This window comes from Mercurialis annua, linkage group LG1-X (genome assembly GCF_937616625.2).
Source record: "Mercurialis annua linkage group LG1-X, ddMerAnnu1.2, whole genome shotgun sequence".
Lineage (NCBI taxonomy): Eukaryota > Viridiplantae > Streptophyta > Magnoliopsida > Malpighiales > Euphorbiaceae > Mercurialis > Mercurialis annua.
Window position 1 is genome coordinate 68,939,527 of NC_065570.1, and position 15,835 is coordinate 68,955,361.

Here is a 15,835-nt window from a genome sequence, read left to right on the forward strand (position 1 = left end):
GACAGCAAAATTGCATAATTTTGATTTATGCGTTCATTTAGTTGCTTTATGAACGAACTTACGAACAAGCTCACTTAGTACCCTGACGAGTTTATTCGTAAATTCGTTCACGAACATGTTCATTTAATGGCTAAATGAACTAACACGAACATAACCCGCAGTTAAAAAATTTAAACTTAGTTGCTTTAAATATGACATTGTTGTATTTTGCAATTTTAATAAAAAAAATCAACTATTTAATATATAAATTATCATTTTATTATAATTTTTATCAGAAAATGTTGTTATGTATATCATAAATAAATAATCACTTTTTGGTATTTATATTATTATTTTTAATGAAATTGGGATTATCCTCAAACTATCATACTTTTAAAAAATAATTATAAATATTTAGGTTATAAATTGCTAATTATATTTGATATTCAATTCATAAAATATTTATCAAAATACCTTTTTCTAACCGGCGTTTATTTACCATAAATACATCATAAAAATATCAACAGAAAATTAAAAAAAAAAACATTAAAAAATATATTTTTGAAATTAAAAAGGTAATTTAGAAAATGAAAAAGGTATGAGATGTAGCTAAAAAAATGGATACTGTTGTATTTTTTTTTTTTTTTGAAAATAGGGTATTTGTGAAGTATTCCAATTTTAATTGATATTTTAAATTATAAAAATTTAAAAATTATTTTTCGATGAAACTAAAAACTAAAAAATTACATTAAATTATAAAATATATTAAAATTTATAATTTAAAAACAAGTAAGAATCCCTAAAAAAAGAAAAAAAAAAGACAATTAAGCCAAATGTGAAGAAATTAACAAAAACTAGAGCAAATTACTATAAGACTCCTCACATTTTATATAATTTACACTTTAATCTCTCCTGTTCAAAAATTAAACGATATGGTCCCTCAATTTTATTTCCGTTAACAATTTACTCCCTCCATCCATTTTTGGTGTTAGTCAACAAAGTCAAAGGATTTACGAGTAAATTAATTTTTAAATATGAAGGACGAAATCATTCACACAAAAAAAAAAAAGCGAGGCACCATTTCGTTAACTTCGCTGACTAACACCAAAAATGGACAGAATTGCTAAATTGTTGACAGAAACAAAAAGTGAGTGATTATATCGTTTGATTTTCAAACAATATGGACTAAACTGTGAATTATATCTATGTGAGGGGTGTGATAGCAATTTGCTTATAAAATTATAAAACAAAGAATTCACAGAAGAGATAAGCATGGTGATACTCTAATACTGCAGCCCCCTATTGAAGATGATTGAAGTTGCCATACATGCAAACCCTTCTTCATTCTCTTCGCTCCCATTATCTCTTTCTACTGCAACCACTAAGAATCTGATAAGCAAGACAAGGAGAATTAAAGCAGCAGCAGACACTTATAAGATTCCTGCTACTGTTTCTGCGTCCGCTGGGTCTTTTAATCAAACAGATGGTGGGCATTTTTTTCGTGCACCTAAAATCAGCGAGAAAAGCACTTTCAAGAAAAGGGTATTTTTCTTGGATGTTAATCCACTTTGTTATGATGGAAGTACGCCCAGTTTACACTCTTTTGCTTACTGGGTCTCTCTGTTTTTTTCTCAAGTTAGCCTCGCTGACCCTGTTATTGCTGTAAGCTCTCTCTCTTTCAGTTATTTTTTGTGTCACCCTATAGCAGTGTGTTCGATTCAATTCAGTTAAATGTGCGTAATTTAGTTATTGATTGCTTTCTTTTTCAATTTATTTTTGATATAAATCCCACAAAGTAAACATATGAGTCTTGCTCTTAATTCTTGATTATGATTGAATGGTTATGTGGCTGATCAAGCTCCATGTCTCCTGAAATGCCAAAGGACTTGAGCTTTTGAAATGGTCATGTTTTGTTTTGTATTGTATTTATATTTGTATTTATTACTTTATTCAGGTTTTTGACGGAGAAGGGGGTAATGAGCATAGAAGAAAGTTGTTGCCTTCATATAAAGCACATAGGAGAAAATTTGTGTTCAAATTCTCTAAAGATCATGTTTCAAGGTCTCAACTTGTGATGGATCTTCTTACCAAGTGCAATGTCCCAGTGAGTTATCCTTCTTTTATCTTACTTTTATGAAGCTCTCTGTATTTTTCAAGTCATAGTATACATACAGTTTAAACAACTTGTATGCAATGGTGAAAAAGTATCAAAGGTTATTTATAACTTCTGTACATTGTAGTCTACTTATAACAAATAATTCAGAGCTCAATTTAGACAACTAACATGATTTCTTTCTAAAGTGTATATCCGTAAAGAAAAACTACAAGCATATCATTGAAAAGTTTTTTTGTAGTGGCTAAGTTTCTGATTGGATTCAGTATTGGCTGCCATTTATTTTTGGGAGGAGGGATTTGATTAACTTGTAACCGAACAAAAATAAAGAGGGATCTGAAAAGCAAATGCAATCGGTTGCTTTGAATTATTGGGTTTCTGATTTGCGTCATAGTATGCATTTCAGCGAAGAATTTTGTTTTTGTAGTTCATATCTTTTTGACTTATCTTTTTTGATTAAACTTTATTCTGGTTCTTAAAAATGAAAAGTCTTGCAGGTTGTAAAAGTACTAGGGCATGAAGCAGATGATGTTGTGGCTACACTTGTTGGACAAGTTTTACAAAGAGGATACAAGGTGGTTGTTGCTTCTCCAGATAAGGATTTCAAGCAATTGGTTTCTGAAGATGTCCAAATTGTTCTGCCTGTTACGGAGCTAAAACGATGGTCTTTCTACACCATAAAGCACTATATTGCTCAATACAATTGTGACCCAAATTGTGATTTGAGTTTTAGTAAGTTTACTATTTCCTGTGAGATTGTTAATAGATATTTTCCAATTCCATGGTACCGACAAAGTACCAGAGAACGGTTAAAAGAAAAGGAGAGAAAATTTTGAAGAAATAAAAGTACTATTTGCATGGCATGTTAATAAAACACTGTAAGAAGTATGTAAAATCCGGTGATCCATATTTACAGTTTCATTGTATGTTTTTTCATATTCAATTTCGAAAACCAAAAACATGTAATGTTATTAAGGCCAAGAATGAAGGATAAGGAGCTTAAGAAGGTGAATGAAATATTAGACAACATAAAGGAAATAGCGGCTCGATTAACTTTAGCGGGGGAATGTTTTTGGAAGTCAAGACAAGTTACTCCGCCTACTTCTTCAGCCATTTTTGGAAGCTTTCCTCAGTTTTTCTTCAAAAATCGCTGCAGTGTATATGAACCCTATGATAAGTCTGTTTTATCTGTATTTGTACAGGATGTATTATGGGTGATGAGGTTGATGGTGTTCCTGGTATACAAACCGTGGCTCCTGGATTTGGTCGAAAGACTGCTTTGAAGCTTTTGAAAAAGCATGGTTCATTGGAAAATTTACTTAATGCAGCAGCAGTAAGAACTGTGGGCAAACAGTATGCACAAGATGCCCTCACAAAGCATGCTGATTATCTGCTAAGAAACTATGAGGTTCTGGCACTAAGGAGGTATTGTTGTCCAGTATTCTGCAAAGAATAAAAATAGAATAATTTTCTTTTTCTTCTTCTTTGAGCTTCCTGGTGGGGTCATTCCCCATATAAGTTTGGGTTTTTTGGGTCCTCTCGCTTTATCTTTTAGTTTGTTTGCTTTTTAACTATGTACCACGGAAATGACGCCGAAAGAGAAACTCGAAATGAAAAACGTGAAACAACATTTTTTACAAGAATAGATTTAATATAGTTTTGGAGTGTCAGAAGTGTTTCAAAAATGGAAATGAAATGCTGAAACGTAGGACTCGAGAAGTTTCCGTGCAACATAGTTTCTTAATGTGATATACCTCTCTCAATCTTTGCAAAATAGAAAATATTATGTGCTATGTTCCTGTTTTGTTTTGTTATGTTTCCCTGCTGTTGATTGTGTATCATCTTATACAGGGATGTTGATGTTCATCTTCAAGAGGAATGGTTGGTCGACAGAGATAGATCCAAGGATAGTATGACTTTATCTAATTTCAAACTGCTAGAAGGAAAGAAAATGCCCTATTATCGAAATAGATCTCCTTCTTTGAATGGTTAAGTTGCCAAAGGTAAGCTTAAAAGTTCTGTTTTCAATGATATGGAAGATCAAGATAACCATAATTCTTTAATGAACTTCTTCAGTCTTATTGTACAGAAACTTCTGCACCCTTTATGTTGATGAACCCTCAAATTACTAATGTGACTATAGTGTTTTGCAGTCCTTTGCAGAGGAGGAAGCTTCCGTCTGACAATTGCAATTTTACATTTTACTAGAAGAGCGTAAAATGGTAAGATAGAACAGATACACTGCTGTAAACTGCTCTGCGTCACAGTACTTAGTTTGAAAGTGTGCTTTAAAAGAAAATAAACATACAAGAAGAAATTTCATAAGAACTAATACATTCATTGGGATGGTTGTTCTAAGTATGAAAATTTTAACAGTAGAGTACAGAATGTCTAGAACTACTTAATTATTCTTGAAAAACATGTAAATAATAAAGTATCAAATTTTAACTAGAATTACCCGGTAATTCCTTACTTATTGAGGTACCAAGTGCTGACAATTTGATAACAATTAACTGTTAAATTTTAAATTCTTAAAAATAATTCAAGTTGTTTCAATGTAACCATTGTTAGTTTTGTTGAGTTTAACCTCCATATGCATGCACTTGAAGTAGCTAAAGCCAAAATGATTGTCTAGTTAGCACTCCGGTAGTTACTGCACAACCTCTGTTGCAGTTCAAGAGTGCTGGTGGTATTTGTTCTTATTTTAAAGATTAAAATGAGAAGAAAGGGAATGTATAATGAAAATGATTAAAATGGAACTTATATTTTTCAGGTGAGTAATGCTAAAGGGAATGTGTCCTTTAGCCGCAAATCTGATTTCTGTTAGTTATATAATGTCTCCAGGGTGATGAACAACAAGCTGAGAAATGAAGAATGTATCTATGTACTTGATTGCTACCATTTTCAAAGAGCTATAGCCACGTAATTTTTAGGAGAAGAAATCGGTTGTTTGGTTACCGTGTCTGAGGTTCAGACTTCCAGTGTATTTCGAGTTGGCTGTAAGGTACAACTTCCTCCATTTTCTGCACCTGAGCTTTTTCTTTCTAGGGAATGAAGGATTCGAGATTCTGGGCTTATAGTGAAGAAGTATATAAAGCACCATTCTTGTTTTCCATAGTTAATGACAAGCAGATTAGAGCTGGGGGGGATCTGATTTTTCTGTGTATGCTTTCCCAAGATGCAGAACTGTGCAGCAACATAGACATTAAATAGTAGCAAAAGGATTAGTAAATTTAATTTGCTGAAGTGAATTGTAACTTTAAGACTATGAAGTAGTACTTACAAGATGTAACTTGTTATTCATAAATCTATTAGGATTAATTACATATAAAATCATGACCTTTGCACCAAGTTATAAAAATAACACGACCTTTAAAACGTGTCAATCATAAATAACACTTTTCATTTTTTTTCAAAAATAACATTGGCAACTTTTAGTGGTTTTTTACTGACGTGGCATGACATGCGGTAAACCCATCAGGTGTCCAAATCAGCGAAAATTCACCGAAAAATGTACCCATGATGAAATTGAAAAGAAATAAAAGATGGTGTCTGTAATTGACATATTTTAAAAGTCATGTTATTTTTAAAACTCGGTGCAAAAGTCATGATTTTATATGTAATTATCCAATCTATTATAACGTTAAAGGGAAAAAAAATGTGTATTGAAAATGATTAAAATACGGCGGTTGCCTGCTTTATTTAGATCGGTAACTTATAAGTTTCATTAAGGACTTAAGTAACAATTTGCCCCATCAACTTGTAAGCAATGGGCAATTAACACATAAATTAACTTTGTGGACAAATTAGTCATGAACTTGCATATTATGGGCAATTAGCCCCATTTTGGCAATTTACCTCCTAAACTTGTAGGTTATTTGTCTCTCAATTAGCAATTTACCCCATCAAATTTTAAGCTAATTTTACAAAATGGGGCTAATTGTCCATAATCAGCAAGTTCATGACTAATTTGCCCACAAAGTTCATTTATGTGTTAATTACTCATTGCTTACAAGTTGAGGGGGCAAATTGCTACTTAAGTCTTTCATTAAGTCTTTGTACCTCTCCTCCGATCCTGAATGGCAAAAGCTGCGGTTTGCACTTTTTATTAGCATTATCTTTGAAGATGTTTAAATTCATATTCTATTCAATTCAGAGTTGTTATTAAATAAATTCTTTTATGATTATACTAATAGAAATAATTTGTTATTATTTTTTGTTTTAAACAAAATTAATCTCCATTCTATTTCGAAATGTTTAAAATGTTTATTTATTTTTATAAAATGTAAATATATTAGACTTAAATATTCTATTTTCTTTTTTGCTAAATTTCAATTAATGTCATTTTTTTAATAATAGTAATGAATATTGCAATATAAAATAAAATAATTGAAAATACTTAAGTTCCAATAAAGATTAATTTTATTTTTAAAACTGTGTACGAGGTTACAGATAATAAACTTATTAGACTAAAAAAAATATACTGGTACGTTCCTTAACTAACGGCTTACTATGTTTGTTTTCTAACAATTAGGCCAATTATATAGAAAAGTTATAAAAAAATTATATCAAAATTATCTTAGAAAAATATTAGGGTTAGACATTTGCACCAAGTTTTAAAAATAATATGACCTTTAAAATGTGTCAATCACAAACACCACCTTTCATTTATTTTCAAAAAAAACATCGGTGATTTTTAGTGGCATTTTTGCTAACGTGGCAGCTCCGTAGGGTGTCCAAGTCGGCGAAATTTCACTGAAAAAGGTGCCGATGATGAAATTAAAGCAATGAAAGGTGGTGTCTATGATTGACATGTTTTAAAGATCATGTTATTTTTGAAACTTGGTGCAACGGTTATGATTTTATATGTAATTAATCCAAAATATTATTTATCTGATATATTATAACAAATGATGTGATTATTATATTTATTATTATTTTATAGAAATATATATATAAGATTTTATTTTGAATCCAGAATAAAAATTTATTAATTATATATATCATGATTCATGATAATATAAATTATATAATACAAAAATAGAGAAAAAAATGTTTTTATTTTGGCTTGAGAAAAAGAAGTTAAAGAGAGAGAAAGGAAGGCAGCCTTATCTAGTTTGTTCAACTCCAGAGAGTGCAAAAAAGAAGTAAACTTTATCTTCAGCTAACTCTGTAGAGATTCATAACAGTTTATCAGTGAAGAAGCTAAACTACAACTTCCAAAGAAAATGCTTCTTCAAACAACAATCTCAACTCCACCTCACCATTCTCACCTCTCTTCCTCTCTTGGCTTCAGGCCCTACAACCATTCTTATCTGGTAAAAATTCTATCTTTTTTTTTGTATTCAAAGTTCCACCCTTTGTTCATCATTCTAAGTTACAGTGATGCGTGTTTGATATGAGGAATTTGGATTTTGTCATAAACAAAACTAGTGATGCTTATTTGTTTTACTTTGCTGTATTTGTAATTTTCTCTTACTTGCTCAGAACTTCCTCGATTATTAGTGTATTTGCACATATCTTACTCGATATCTTCATTATGTTTGTGAAAACTGAAAAACAGTACTATGGCTATCTAGATAGTGTTTACTTATTTAGTTTCACTTTCATAATTTTTTTCAACTTTTACACATTTTTTATAGATATACAGAACCCATACACTAAGCATCTTCGCTACCCTGCATCACAGGCATTATTTTGCCATATTGTGTATCTTTAATGCTTAAATTCAACTCCCAGGCCCTGTTTCGGCACTTTAGTTCTCCAGACTTGACAACTTTCAGATCAGGCCATGGACTCAATTTCACAAGGTGTTTTAATTTACAGGTATGTGCTCTCACATTTTCTTTGCTTAAATTGTTATTTGTATTGCCACATTTTCTGATTATACTTTATTTTTGAAAATGGGAAACTCTCATGCATGGTGTCTGATCTTTACTTGTCATGACAATTACGGGGCATCTTTCGGCTTTTCTTTTTGTCATTTTGACTTACAGCATACGTGATCACTTCATATATCTTCCTCTTTGCCTCCATGCTTGCTCTAACAATGCTGCTGAATGAGCAGAGTACTTACAGATAAAGCTCATCCCTGCAGACTCGGTCTCTTTCTTAGTTAGATATAAGACCTATTCGACTGACATTGATACCCAACCTGCCTAGACATCAATACTAAAATTTCAGAAAAAAACTTATTCTCTTGTTAGATTTCTCTTAAGCATTCTATGTTTACTATTTCTTAGATATATTATTCACCCGCATATGTTTTTCTCGCAGAATTTGTAACCTATAGCATTTTCAGGGTACGCATTGTGTATATATAGATTCAAAAGCATGTGGCATTTGAGAAACCAATCATGGAATGAGGGGCATGAGTTTTATTTTATACTATCTCTTAGCATATCAACTTTTGTGGGAATGATTATAGATGACGCATAACGTTGAATATGAGGCAGAATGAACAGTAATTGTATCAATAAGCAATTAGGTTTTTAGCTTTTATTTTGGAATTCTCCATACAGAGACTCTATTTTTAAAACAGTTGACTACCAGAAGTAGTGTAATTTTCTTTTTACGTGACATCTTACCAATGTGCAAAATCATTTGGCTTTATCCATATCAAATTTTGTTTTTGACCAGAATAAAGAGCCTCTTTAATTTGTCTATGCATCTCTTGTTACTCATTTACATTCCATTCTGGATGAAGGCAGATACATCAAAGGGATTTGGAAATAGGGTCCTTTGACGCCACAAGATCCGCAAGTAAATTCCTGTTCTGATATTGTAATTTTAGTTTCCTAATTGATTTAATAGTTAATGTACTTTCAGTTGTGTGCACATAGCATACTCTAATTTATCTTCATATGCTTCACACTCAAAAAGGTTACAGATCATTGCCGTGGTTCTAACTTCTAAGAATCTAGCAATGATGATATCCTATATACCAATTGCCTGTTAGCTTTGAGTGCAGGCCTTTTCTATTTGATCAATTTTCATGTCCAATGAATTCAATTCAAATGTTTATCTGTTTACTGATTAAAGTTTCTCTTATAACATTGTCAATCAAATCGCTGTATATATGAAGAGGGCTAATCATGATAATATATATTGACTGTTGAAGATTTAAATGCGTCATATGGACAATAATCGTTAAAGACCTCAATGGAACCTTGCTTCTTTTTTCTTATCATGATAAAGCTAGCAGCTTCTGCTACCTTTTGGAGATGCTCTTAGGCATCGCAGATACCTGATTGGTATTTTCGTAGTATGAATTTTCTTACTGATATCAGATTCATTCTGCAGGGTTGTCAAGTAACCTTTTAACTGTTGACGATAATGTGCACATGAAAAGGCTGCTAATTTCGGTATCAACATTCTCATGTGGACTAATCTCATTACTAACTTCTCCACAAGTGGCACATGCACAGCAAACTATCGGAACGGATGCACTCTATGAAGTTGGGGAGGGTTTTGAATTGGGAATTCAGCTGTCTTATCTCCTGTTGCTATTAGCTTTACTTGGCGTTGGAACCTTCTATGTAATTCGTCAAGTCTTAGTACGTAGAGAGCTGGACCTTTCTGCAAAAGAGTTGCAGGTGAATCCCTCTATGTTTACGCAAATCCATCACTCTCCGTTTCAGATAATTACATTTTCAATTTTTTGACATTATATGTTTTTTAAATTAAAATGAAATGTCCATTGGTCTTGATAAGTCATAACTTAATCTCATAATTGATAGAAGCCACTGGTAACTGTAATTTGTTGCTCACTGTCCTAGTTTTTCCATTGCCTCAGGAACAAGTAAGAAGTGGTGATGCTAGTGCAACTGAGCTGTTTGAACTTGGTGCGGTAATGCTAAGGAGGAAATTTTATCCTGCCGCATCCAAATTTTTGCTTCAGGCAATTCAAAAATGGGATGGTGATGATCAGGATCTTGCCCAGGTACCATTTCGATACTTTACGAGCAAAACAAATGCAGCTTTTCATTAGTAAATTACCGTATTTATCATAATGCGTGCATTTCCAATGCGATCTTGAATTATGTTTAACACTTCACGAAATTTATGATCAACGACGATAATGTTTGTTTTTCCTTGTGTAATGTGAATGCAGGTTTACAATGCCCTTGGTGTCACCTACGTTCGCGATGGGAAACTCGATAAAGGAATCGCTCAGTTTGAAACTGCAGTGAAGATTCAACCGGGCTATGTAACGGCTTGGAACAACCTTGGTGATGCATATGAGAAGAAAAAAGAATATAAATCTGCTCTCAAGGCATTTGAAGAAGTGTTGCTTTTTGATCCTAACAATAAGGTGGCACGGCCTAGGCGAGACCAAATGAAGGCTCAAGTGAAAATGTACAAAGGCATTCCTGTCAAATCTAACAAGGATAGGTAGATGATTTTGTTGTTCATCTGAACAAACAATTTAAGACCTTAATGCAATTATTTTTATGAATTAAATGTCCAAGTAAAATAAAGATATAGATGATTTTGGTAACAAGTAACGGGAAATGTATGCATATTGTGGATATTGGTTCAGATTTATTATTTGTTTTATCACATTTTTTAATTATAAAAGAAAAAAGTCCAACTTGAAATATTCATATTTAATGCATAATTATGTCAACATATAATATGCATATGTATGTAAATGCAAAATATTTAAAATTAGAAATGTTTACAATTAATATTTTATTAAATTTTTATGTTCATCAAGTTTTTCTTATTTAATGGGAACAATATTTTAATTAAAAGATAAATAATTTTGAAAAATAAAATAAAGAAAAGTGTGTATACTAATATGAGAAAAATTATTATAAAAAAATCAAACTTGAATAATTATCAACAAAAATTTTATGTAATGAAGTATATTACAAATTTCTATTTTTCGATGTCTACATCAATAGAAATATATTAAAATAAATTATCGGTCAAATAAATTGTCAAAAGTTAAAAATTAATATTTATAAATTCTAAAGCAAAAAGTTATTGTAATTGATAAATAAGTTAAATTTATGATGTTTTTAATTAACCTTTAATAATTAAAATCAAATTCTTCAATCCTTTTATCCAATTTGAGGACGGATATCAAAAAGCAACATTAAAAAAAAAGATGTAAATTATCATAAAGGGATACTGGTATGAATTATTATTTATTTTAAAAGAAAAGCACTAGTAAATTTATTACTATTATTGTGGTCATTTTCATACAAAATATATTATATAAATATTTTTCATTATTAAAAGTTTCCGTCATTGCGTATGTCATTTTTGCAAATCATAGATTGTCGACTTCATAGGCACCTGTTGGATTTGTGTCTTCTATTGATTAGACACTTTGATTTCAATTAACCGCAAAAAGTTTACAAATTTAGAGAATATGAAAATTTAGAAACAAATCATTTAGGCTTACTAAGAAACTATCGTATTGGTAATGGAACATTTATGTTCCAACTTCCGATAACACTTGAGTTTATTAAATTAGCTGTTTTTTTTAAAGAATTGGCGATTTTTTTTTTTGAAAATAATTGCAATTAAAAAAAATGACATAGACATTTTAAGAAAATAAAATTGACTTGCAAATGAATGGAAATTGATGTTTTTTAAAAAGGACTGAACTGCAAAATACATTGAAAAAGAAGTACTGTAAGTCTAATTGTCATATCATGAAAATAATAATAATAAGATGTCATATTTAATGAACAAAAGATTATTTTACCTCTTCGACTTGGCAAAAAATATCAGACATGTCATTTTTTAACAAACCAATCAAAATGACTCAGAATTTGACGAAATCACATTCACTCTTCCATAGATAATTTTTTTTTAAATATGATCTTTAATTTTAATTTCATTCTTTAAATTAACATTTAATAATTTTTAGTTATATGATTTTTATATTTTTAAACTATAAAAGTAAAACTAATTTTGAATAAAATTGAGCGATCTTTTTAATTTTCTAATGTAGACCTTATTCATTATTAAACAAACAAAATTCAAATCTAATTCGCTGCCCCCTACAATCACAGCTCGCCGCCACCCACAACCACCTATCACAAAATCTAATTCATTATCACAATTGTCTTCTACCTTGAAGAAGGGGCCATTTTCTGGTTCGTTGTTGTTCATCTTCGTCGAGACGAAGCAACGAATCAGAAGACGGTTTGTTGGAATAGACACCGATGGTAGCCTCAACTCCAGTGGCGTCTATAGGAGTTCGTTAGGTTAAATAGAATTAGGTATAATTAGGGTGCTTTAATTAGGTTTAATTAGGATAAATTATGGTTAATTAAAAATTTAATTAAAGTTATAATTAGAATAGAGTTAATTAGAGTTAATTATGACTAATTAGGATTAATTGAGTTAAATTAAGTATTCCACTCTTTTTTCATCAAAGAGGTGAAAATATTTAGTTTCTAAAAATTTATAAGTTATTTTGATCTCGTTCGCTTGAAAATGATGTTCTATTTGTACTAAATGAGGAGGTGAAGTGATCCTTATGAATTAAATATTATTTTAAATCAAAATTAACTATTCAAATTTAAATTTATTTTTTATTTCTAAATAACTAATAAATAATAAAATATAGTATATTGATAAGTCACGTATAAAACACAATAATACAACACTAATAATTGATAAAAAGGCACATAATTTTAGATTTAAAAAGTAATTAAAAAAATTAATATATATTGTACATAAAAATAAAAATTCTTAACTAAAGCTCTCTCCGTCTTATAAAAATAACTAAAATAGCTATTTTAGACGTCCCAAAATATAAGTATTAATTTGAATAATCAACATAACTTTCATTAATTTTAACTATTTTTGTATCATTAATTACTTCGTATTTTATAAGAAAGAGACGTAATTAAGAAAAGAAGAAGAAGAGAGATGCATTCCCCAAGAAACAAAGTAGAGACTTGAGAAGCATCCTAGTTGGGCGTAGTTGTGTGGGATCCACATTTTCCATCTCCAATCTCCCCATCCAAAATTTCTTGTCTTTTTCGACTACATCATGCAACTCATCACTCTTAATAAACAAACAAAATTATTAACCCACCAACGGCTCTGATTTAATAGTCTCTATAAAGTCTCATCCCATCATCACAATCAACGGTCTTGATTGATGGGACTTGACTAAGTAATGCTGACACTTGGCTACACTATATTCTCTTTCTTGGGAAGTGAAGCTGCTGCTGATATATATATATATATATATATATGCCACTTTTTATTTCTCATTAATTTTTTCTCTGATCAATGAACGTTCCTGTACAAGCCACTGGTAAAAGTCTCTTCCTTTTCCAGTTTTTGTGTTATTTTTTTTATAAAAAGATGCTCTTTTTTGTAATATTCCTGATTGAATTGAAGATTTTGCTGTTATTTGTTCTAATCTTTTAGTTCTTGGTTCTGGGTATTGAAACAAAGCTTGAGATCCTTTGATGTTTTTTGATTTGATGATATTTGGGAATCTTGTTTACTTAAGTAAAATTAGTTTTTTAATGAGTAATATTGTTTTTTTTTTATTTGCTGAAATCTTGTTCAAAAAGAGACTTGGAATATTGGATTAGTGAGAAATTTAGTTCTATTTGGTTGAGGTGAGCTTTAATGAGATGGGTTCTGTGTTAAATCCTAAAATAATGTTTAGGATGTTAAATTTGTCTTTTAGGATGAGGTAGTTGTAATGAATTTTGCTTTTTAGTGCTAGGTTTGACTTTGAGGGTAAGAGGTGGCTGCTATTGATTTCTGACATTTGGGCTGTAGAAGATCAGGAAAATCCTATGTTGTTTATCTTATCAGGATTGCAAGAATCTTCTCAGATTAGGGTTCATAATTTGACTTCTGAATTCTAATTTATAATTCTGCTATATTTGTAGATTCTGATTGCATATATATTTGAGGAGTCATGGATTTTAAAGATAGGTTATGTATGGAAACTTGGGCAAAATCTTCATCTTCTGCGTCCACTGAGAAACCAACTTTGAACAATTTTAGTTCTCAGCAAGAATGGGAAGATGCGTCGATGTACGGCATTAGTAATGATCCGCCTTTTCAAGAATTTAACCCGCCGGCTGATACCCAGTCTTTGCTTTCTTCCAATCCCAATGATCAACTCAAAATCATGGACAGCGAACAGCAAGGGGGACTTGAAAACAACAAAGTCCTGAATTGGGATCCGAGGGCCATGCTCCACAATCTGTCTTTTCTCGAGCAGAAAATCCATCAGTTACAAGATTTGGTGCATTTGATTGTTGGCGGGAGGGGTCAGGATCTGGGGCGGCCTGACCAGCTCGCAGTTCAGCAACAGCAGCTCATTACTGCTGATCTCACTTCGATTATTGTTCAGTTGATCTCCACTGCAGGTAGTCTTCTTCCATCTGTTAAGCATACACTTACGGCAGTGAATCCCCCGGTCGGACAGCTCGGACAATTTGGAGGAATTCTCTTTTCCTCAGCAACAGGAATGAATGGTGGTGTACAGCCGCAACACAGTAGTGGAAGTAAACTTTCCTGTCAGTCCAATCAAATGGATGTTCCTGTGAATTGTGGAATGGAGCAGAACTACTCGGTTGAAGAACATGAATTGAAAGACGAGGAAGATGTCGAGGAAGGAGAGAATCTTCCACCTGGTTCTTACGAGATCTTACAACTAGAGAAAGAAGAAATCCTAGCTCCACACACTCACTTCTGCGCGATTTGTGGAAAAGGGTTTAAAAGAGATGCGAATCTACGGATGCATATGAGAGGTCATGGTGACGAGTACAAAACTGCGGCTGCACTTGCCAAACCCAACAAGGAATCCACCTCTGAACCGGTGCTTAAAAGGTATTCCTGCCCATTTTCGGGTTGCAAGCGAAATAAGGATCACAAGAAGTTCCAGGCTCTGAAGACTATTTTATGCGTCAAGAATCACTACAAGAGAACTCATTGCGACAAGAGCTACACTTGCAGCAGATGCAACACCAAGAAATTTTCAGTTATTGCAGACCTCAAAACTCATGAGAAACACTGCGGCAAGGATAAATGGCTATGTTCGTGCGGAACGACATTTTCGAGAAAAGACAAGCTCTTCGGACATATAGCTCTCTTTCAGGGTCATACTCCCGCTATTCCTCCCGATGAAACAAAAGGTCTGTCAGGGCCATCCGATAAAATGGTTGGAAACATAAACTTTAGCTTCGGCTCTGATGCGGCGAGCGGAAGTGGAGGTCAAGATATTATGGATGTGAAGGCTGGTGGTGATGATCCTGCTGGTTATTTTTCGCCATTGAACTTCGAGACATGTAATTTTGGTGGGTTTCATGAGTTCCCTCGACCTCCATTTGATGATACGGAAAGTTCACTCTCATTTCTGATATCTGGTTCCTGTAATTACAGCCAGAAAAATGGAGGAGAGTCTGGCAGTAATAATCTTCACTGATATATCCAGGTATTTAAGCATTTGTTTAAAATGAACCATCCTCTAGGTCGCTTGGTTGATAACACATTTGTAGGTGAAGGTTGTCTTGTGTAATCTTATTAGTTTCAATAAATGCTCTTAATTATTAATTCATTAGCCATCATTATTTATTTGAGAAAAGGATCGTTCCAGTTCATAAACTTGTATCGTGAAATTAAATAGATTCAAATCGATCAATCGAGGTTAAAAACACGTTTTTAAACAGAACACCACAGAACTTTGATGAACTATTGAATGAAAAGTATGGGATTGGTATCGAACTTGAATTCCACAAGAAT

General features: G+C 32.0%; 3 protein-coding genes across 7 annotated transcripts; all 3 read left to right on the forward strand.

Moving 5' to 3' along the window:
• Window positions 1–1,228: 1,228 nt before the first annotated feature.
• On the forward strand, window positions 1,229–5,384 carry LOC126665241 (uncharacterized). Of its 4 annotated transcripts, none has more exons than XM_050357973.2 (7): window positions 1,229–1,641; window positions 1,934–2,083; window positions 2,590–2,824; window positions 3,295–3,517; window positions 3,944–4,095; window positions 4,236–4,314; window positions 4,937–5,384. In XM_050357973.2, the coding sequence occupies exons 1-5, from the start codon at window positions 1,288–1,290 to the stop codon at window positions 4,083–4,085; spliced, it is 1,104 nt and encodes a 367-aa protein (XP_050213930.1). In that variant the 5' UTR covers window positions 1,229–1,287; the 3' UTR covers window positions 4,086–4,095; window positions 4,236–4,314; window positions 4,937–5,384. The 4 variants fall into 4 exon arrangements, with proteins under 4 accessions (XP_050213930.1, XP_050213931.1, XP_050213932.1 ...); XM_050357974.2 differs by having other exon boundaries at window positions 1,230–1,641; window positions 4,246–4,314; window positions 4,866–5,384; XM_050357975.2 differs by having other exon boundaries at window positions 1,230–1,641; window positions 4,246–4,314; window positions 4,920–5,384.
• Window positions 5,385–7,180: 1,796 nt separating this feature from the next.
• On the forward strand, window positions 7,181–10,595 carry LOC126665660 (tetratricopeptide repeat domain-containing protein PYG7, chloroplastic). 2 transcript variants are annotated; one of them, XM_050358514.2, is made up of 6 exons: window positions 7,181–7,410; window positions 7,832–7,918; window positions 8,803–8,854; window positions 9,395–9,687; window positions 9,888–10,034; window positions 10,206–10,595. In XM_050358514.2, exons 1-6 carry the CDS (start codon window positions 7,321–7,323, stop codon window positions 10,488–10,490), a joined length of 954 nt encoding a protein of 317 aa, XP_050214471.1. In that variant the 5' UTR covers window positions 7,181–7,320; the 3' UTR covers window positions 10,491–10,595. The 2 variants fall into 2 exon arrangements, with proteins under 2 accessions (XP_050214471.1, XP_050214472.1); XM_050358515.2 differs by having other exon boundaries at window positions 7,183–7,410; window positions 8,799–8,854.
• Window positions 10,596–13,302: 2,707 nt separating this feature from the next.
• LOC126664934 (protein SENSITIVE TO PROTON RHIZOTOXICITY 1) lies at window positions 13,303–15,646 on the forward strand. The gene is made up of 2 exons (XM_050357568.1): window positions 13,303–13,382; window positions 13,975–15,646. Exon 2 carries the CDS (start codon window positions 14,004–14,006, stop codon window positions 15,516–15,518), a length of 1,515 nt encoding a protein of 504 aa, XP_050213525.1. The 5' UTR covers window positions 13,303–13,382; window positions 13,975–14,003; the 3' UTR covers window positions 15,519–15,646.
• The last annotated feature ends 189 nt before the right edge of the window (window positions 15,647–15,835 follow it).

Excerpts from the sequence above, each read along its gene's own strand:
- LOC126665660 (XM_050358514.2), top strand. The coding sequence starts at position 7,321 with ATGCTTCTTCAAACAACAATCTCAACTCCACCTCACCATTCTCACCTC. Across the intron at positions 7,411-7,831 it reads CCTACAACCATTCTTATCTG|GCCCTGTTTCGGCACTTTAG; the intron begins GTAAAAATTCTA and ends TTCAACTCCCAG. Across the intron at positions 8,855-9,394 it reads TGACGCCACAAGATCCGCAA|GGTTGTCAAGTAACCTTTTA; the intron begins GTAAATTCCTGT and ends TTCATTCTGCAG.
- LOC126665241 (XM_050357973.2), top strand. The coding sequence starts at position 1,288 with ATGATTGAAGTTGCCATACATGCAAACCCTTCTTCATTCTCTTCGCTC. Across the intron at positions 1,642-1,933 it reads TCGCTGACCCTGTTATTGCT|GTTTTTGACGGAGAAGGGGG; the intron begins GTAAGCTCTCTC and ends TACTTTATTCAG. Across the intron at positions 3,518-3,943 it reads GAGGTTCTGGCACTAAGGAG|GGATGTTGATGTTCATCTTC; the intron begins GTATTGTTGTCC and ends CATCTTATACAG.
- LOC126664934 (XM_050357568.1), top strand. The coding sequence starts at position 14,004 with ATGGATTTTAAAGATAGGTTATGTATGGAAACTTGGGCAAAATCTTCA.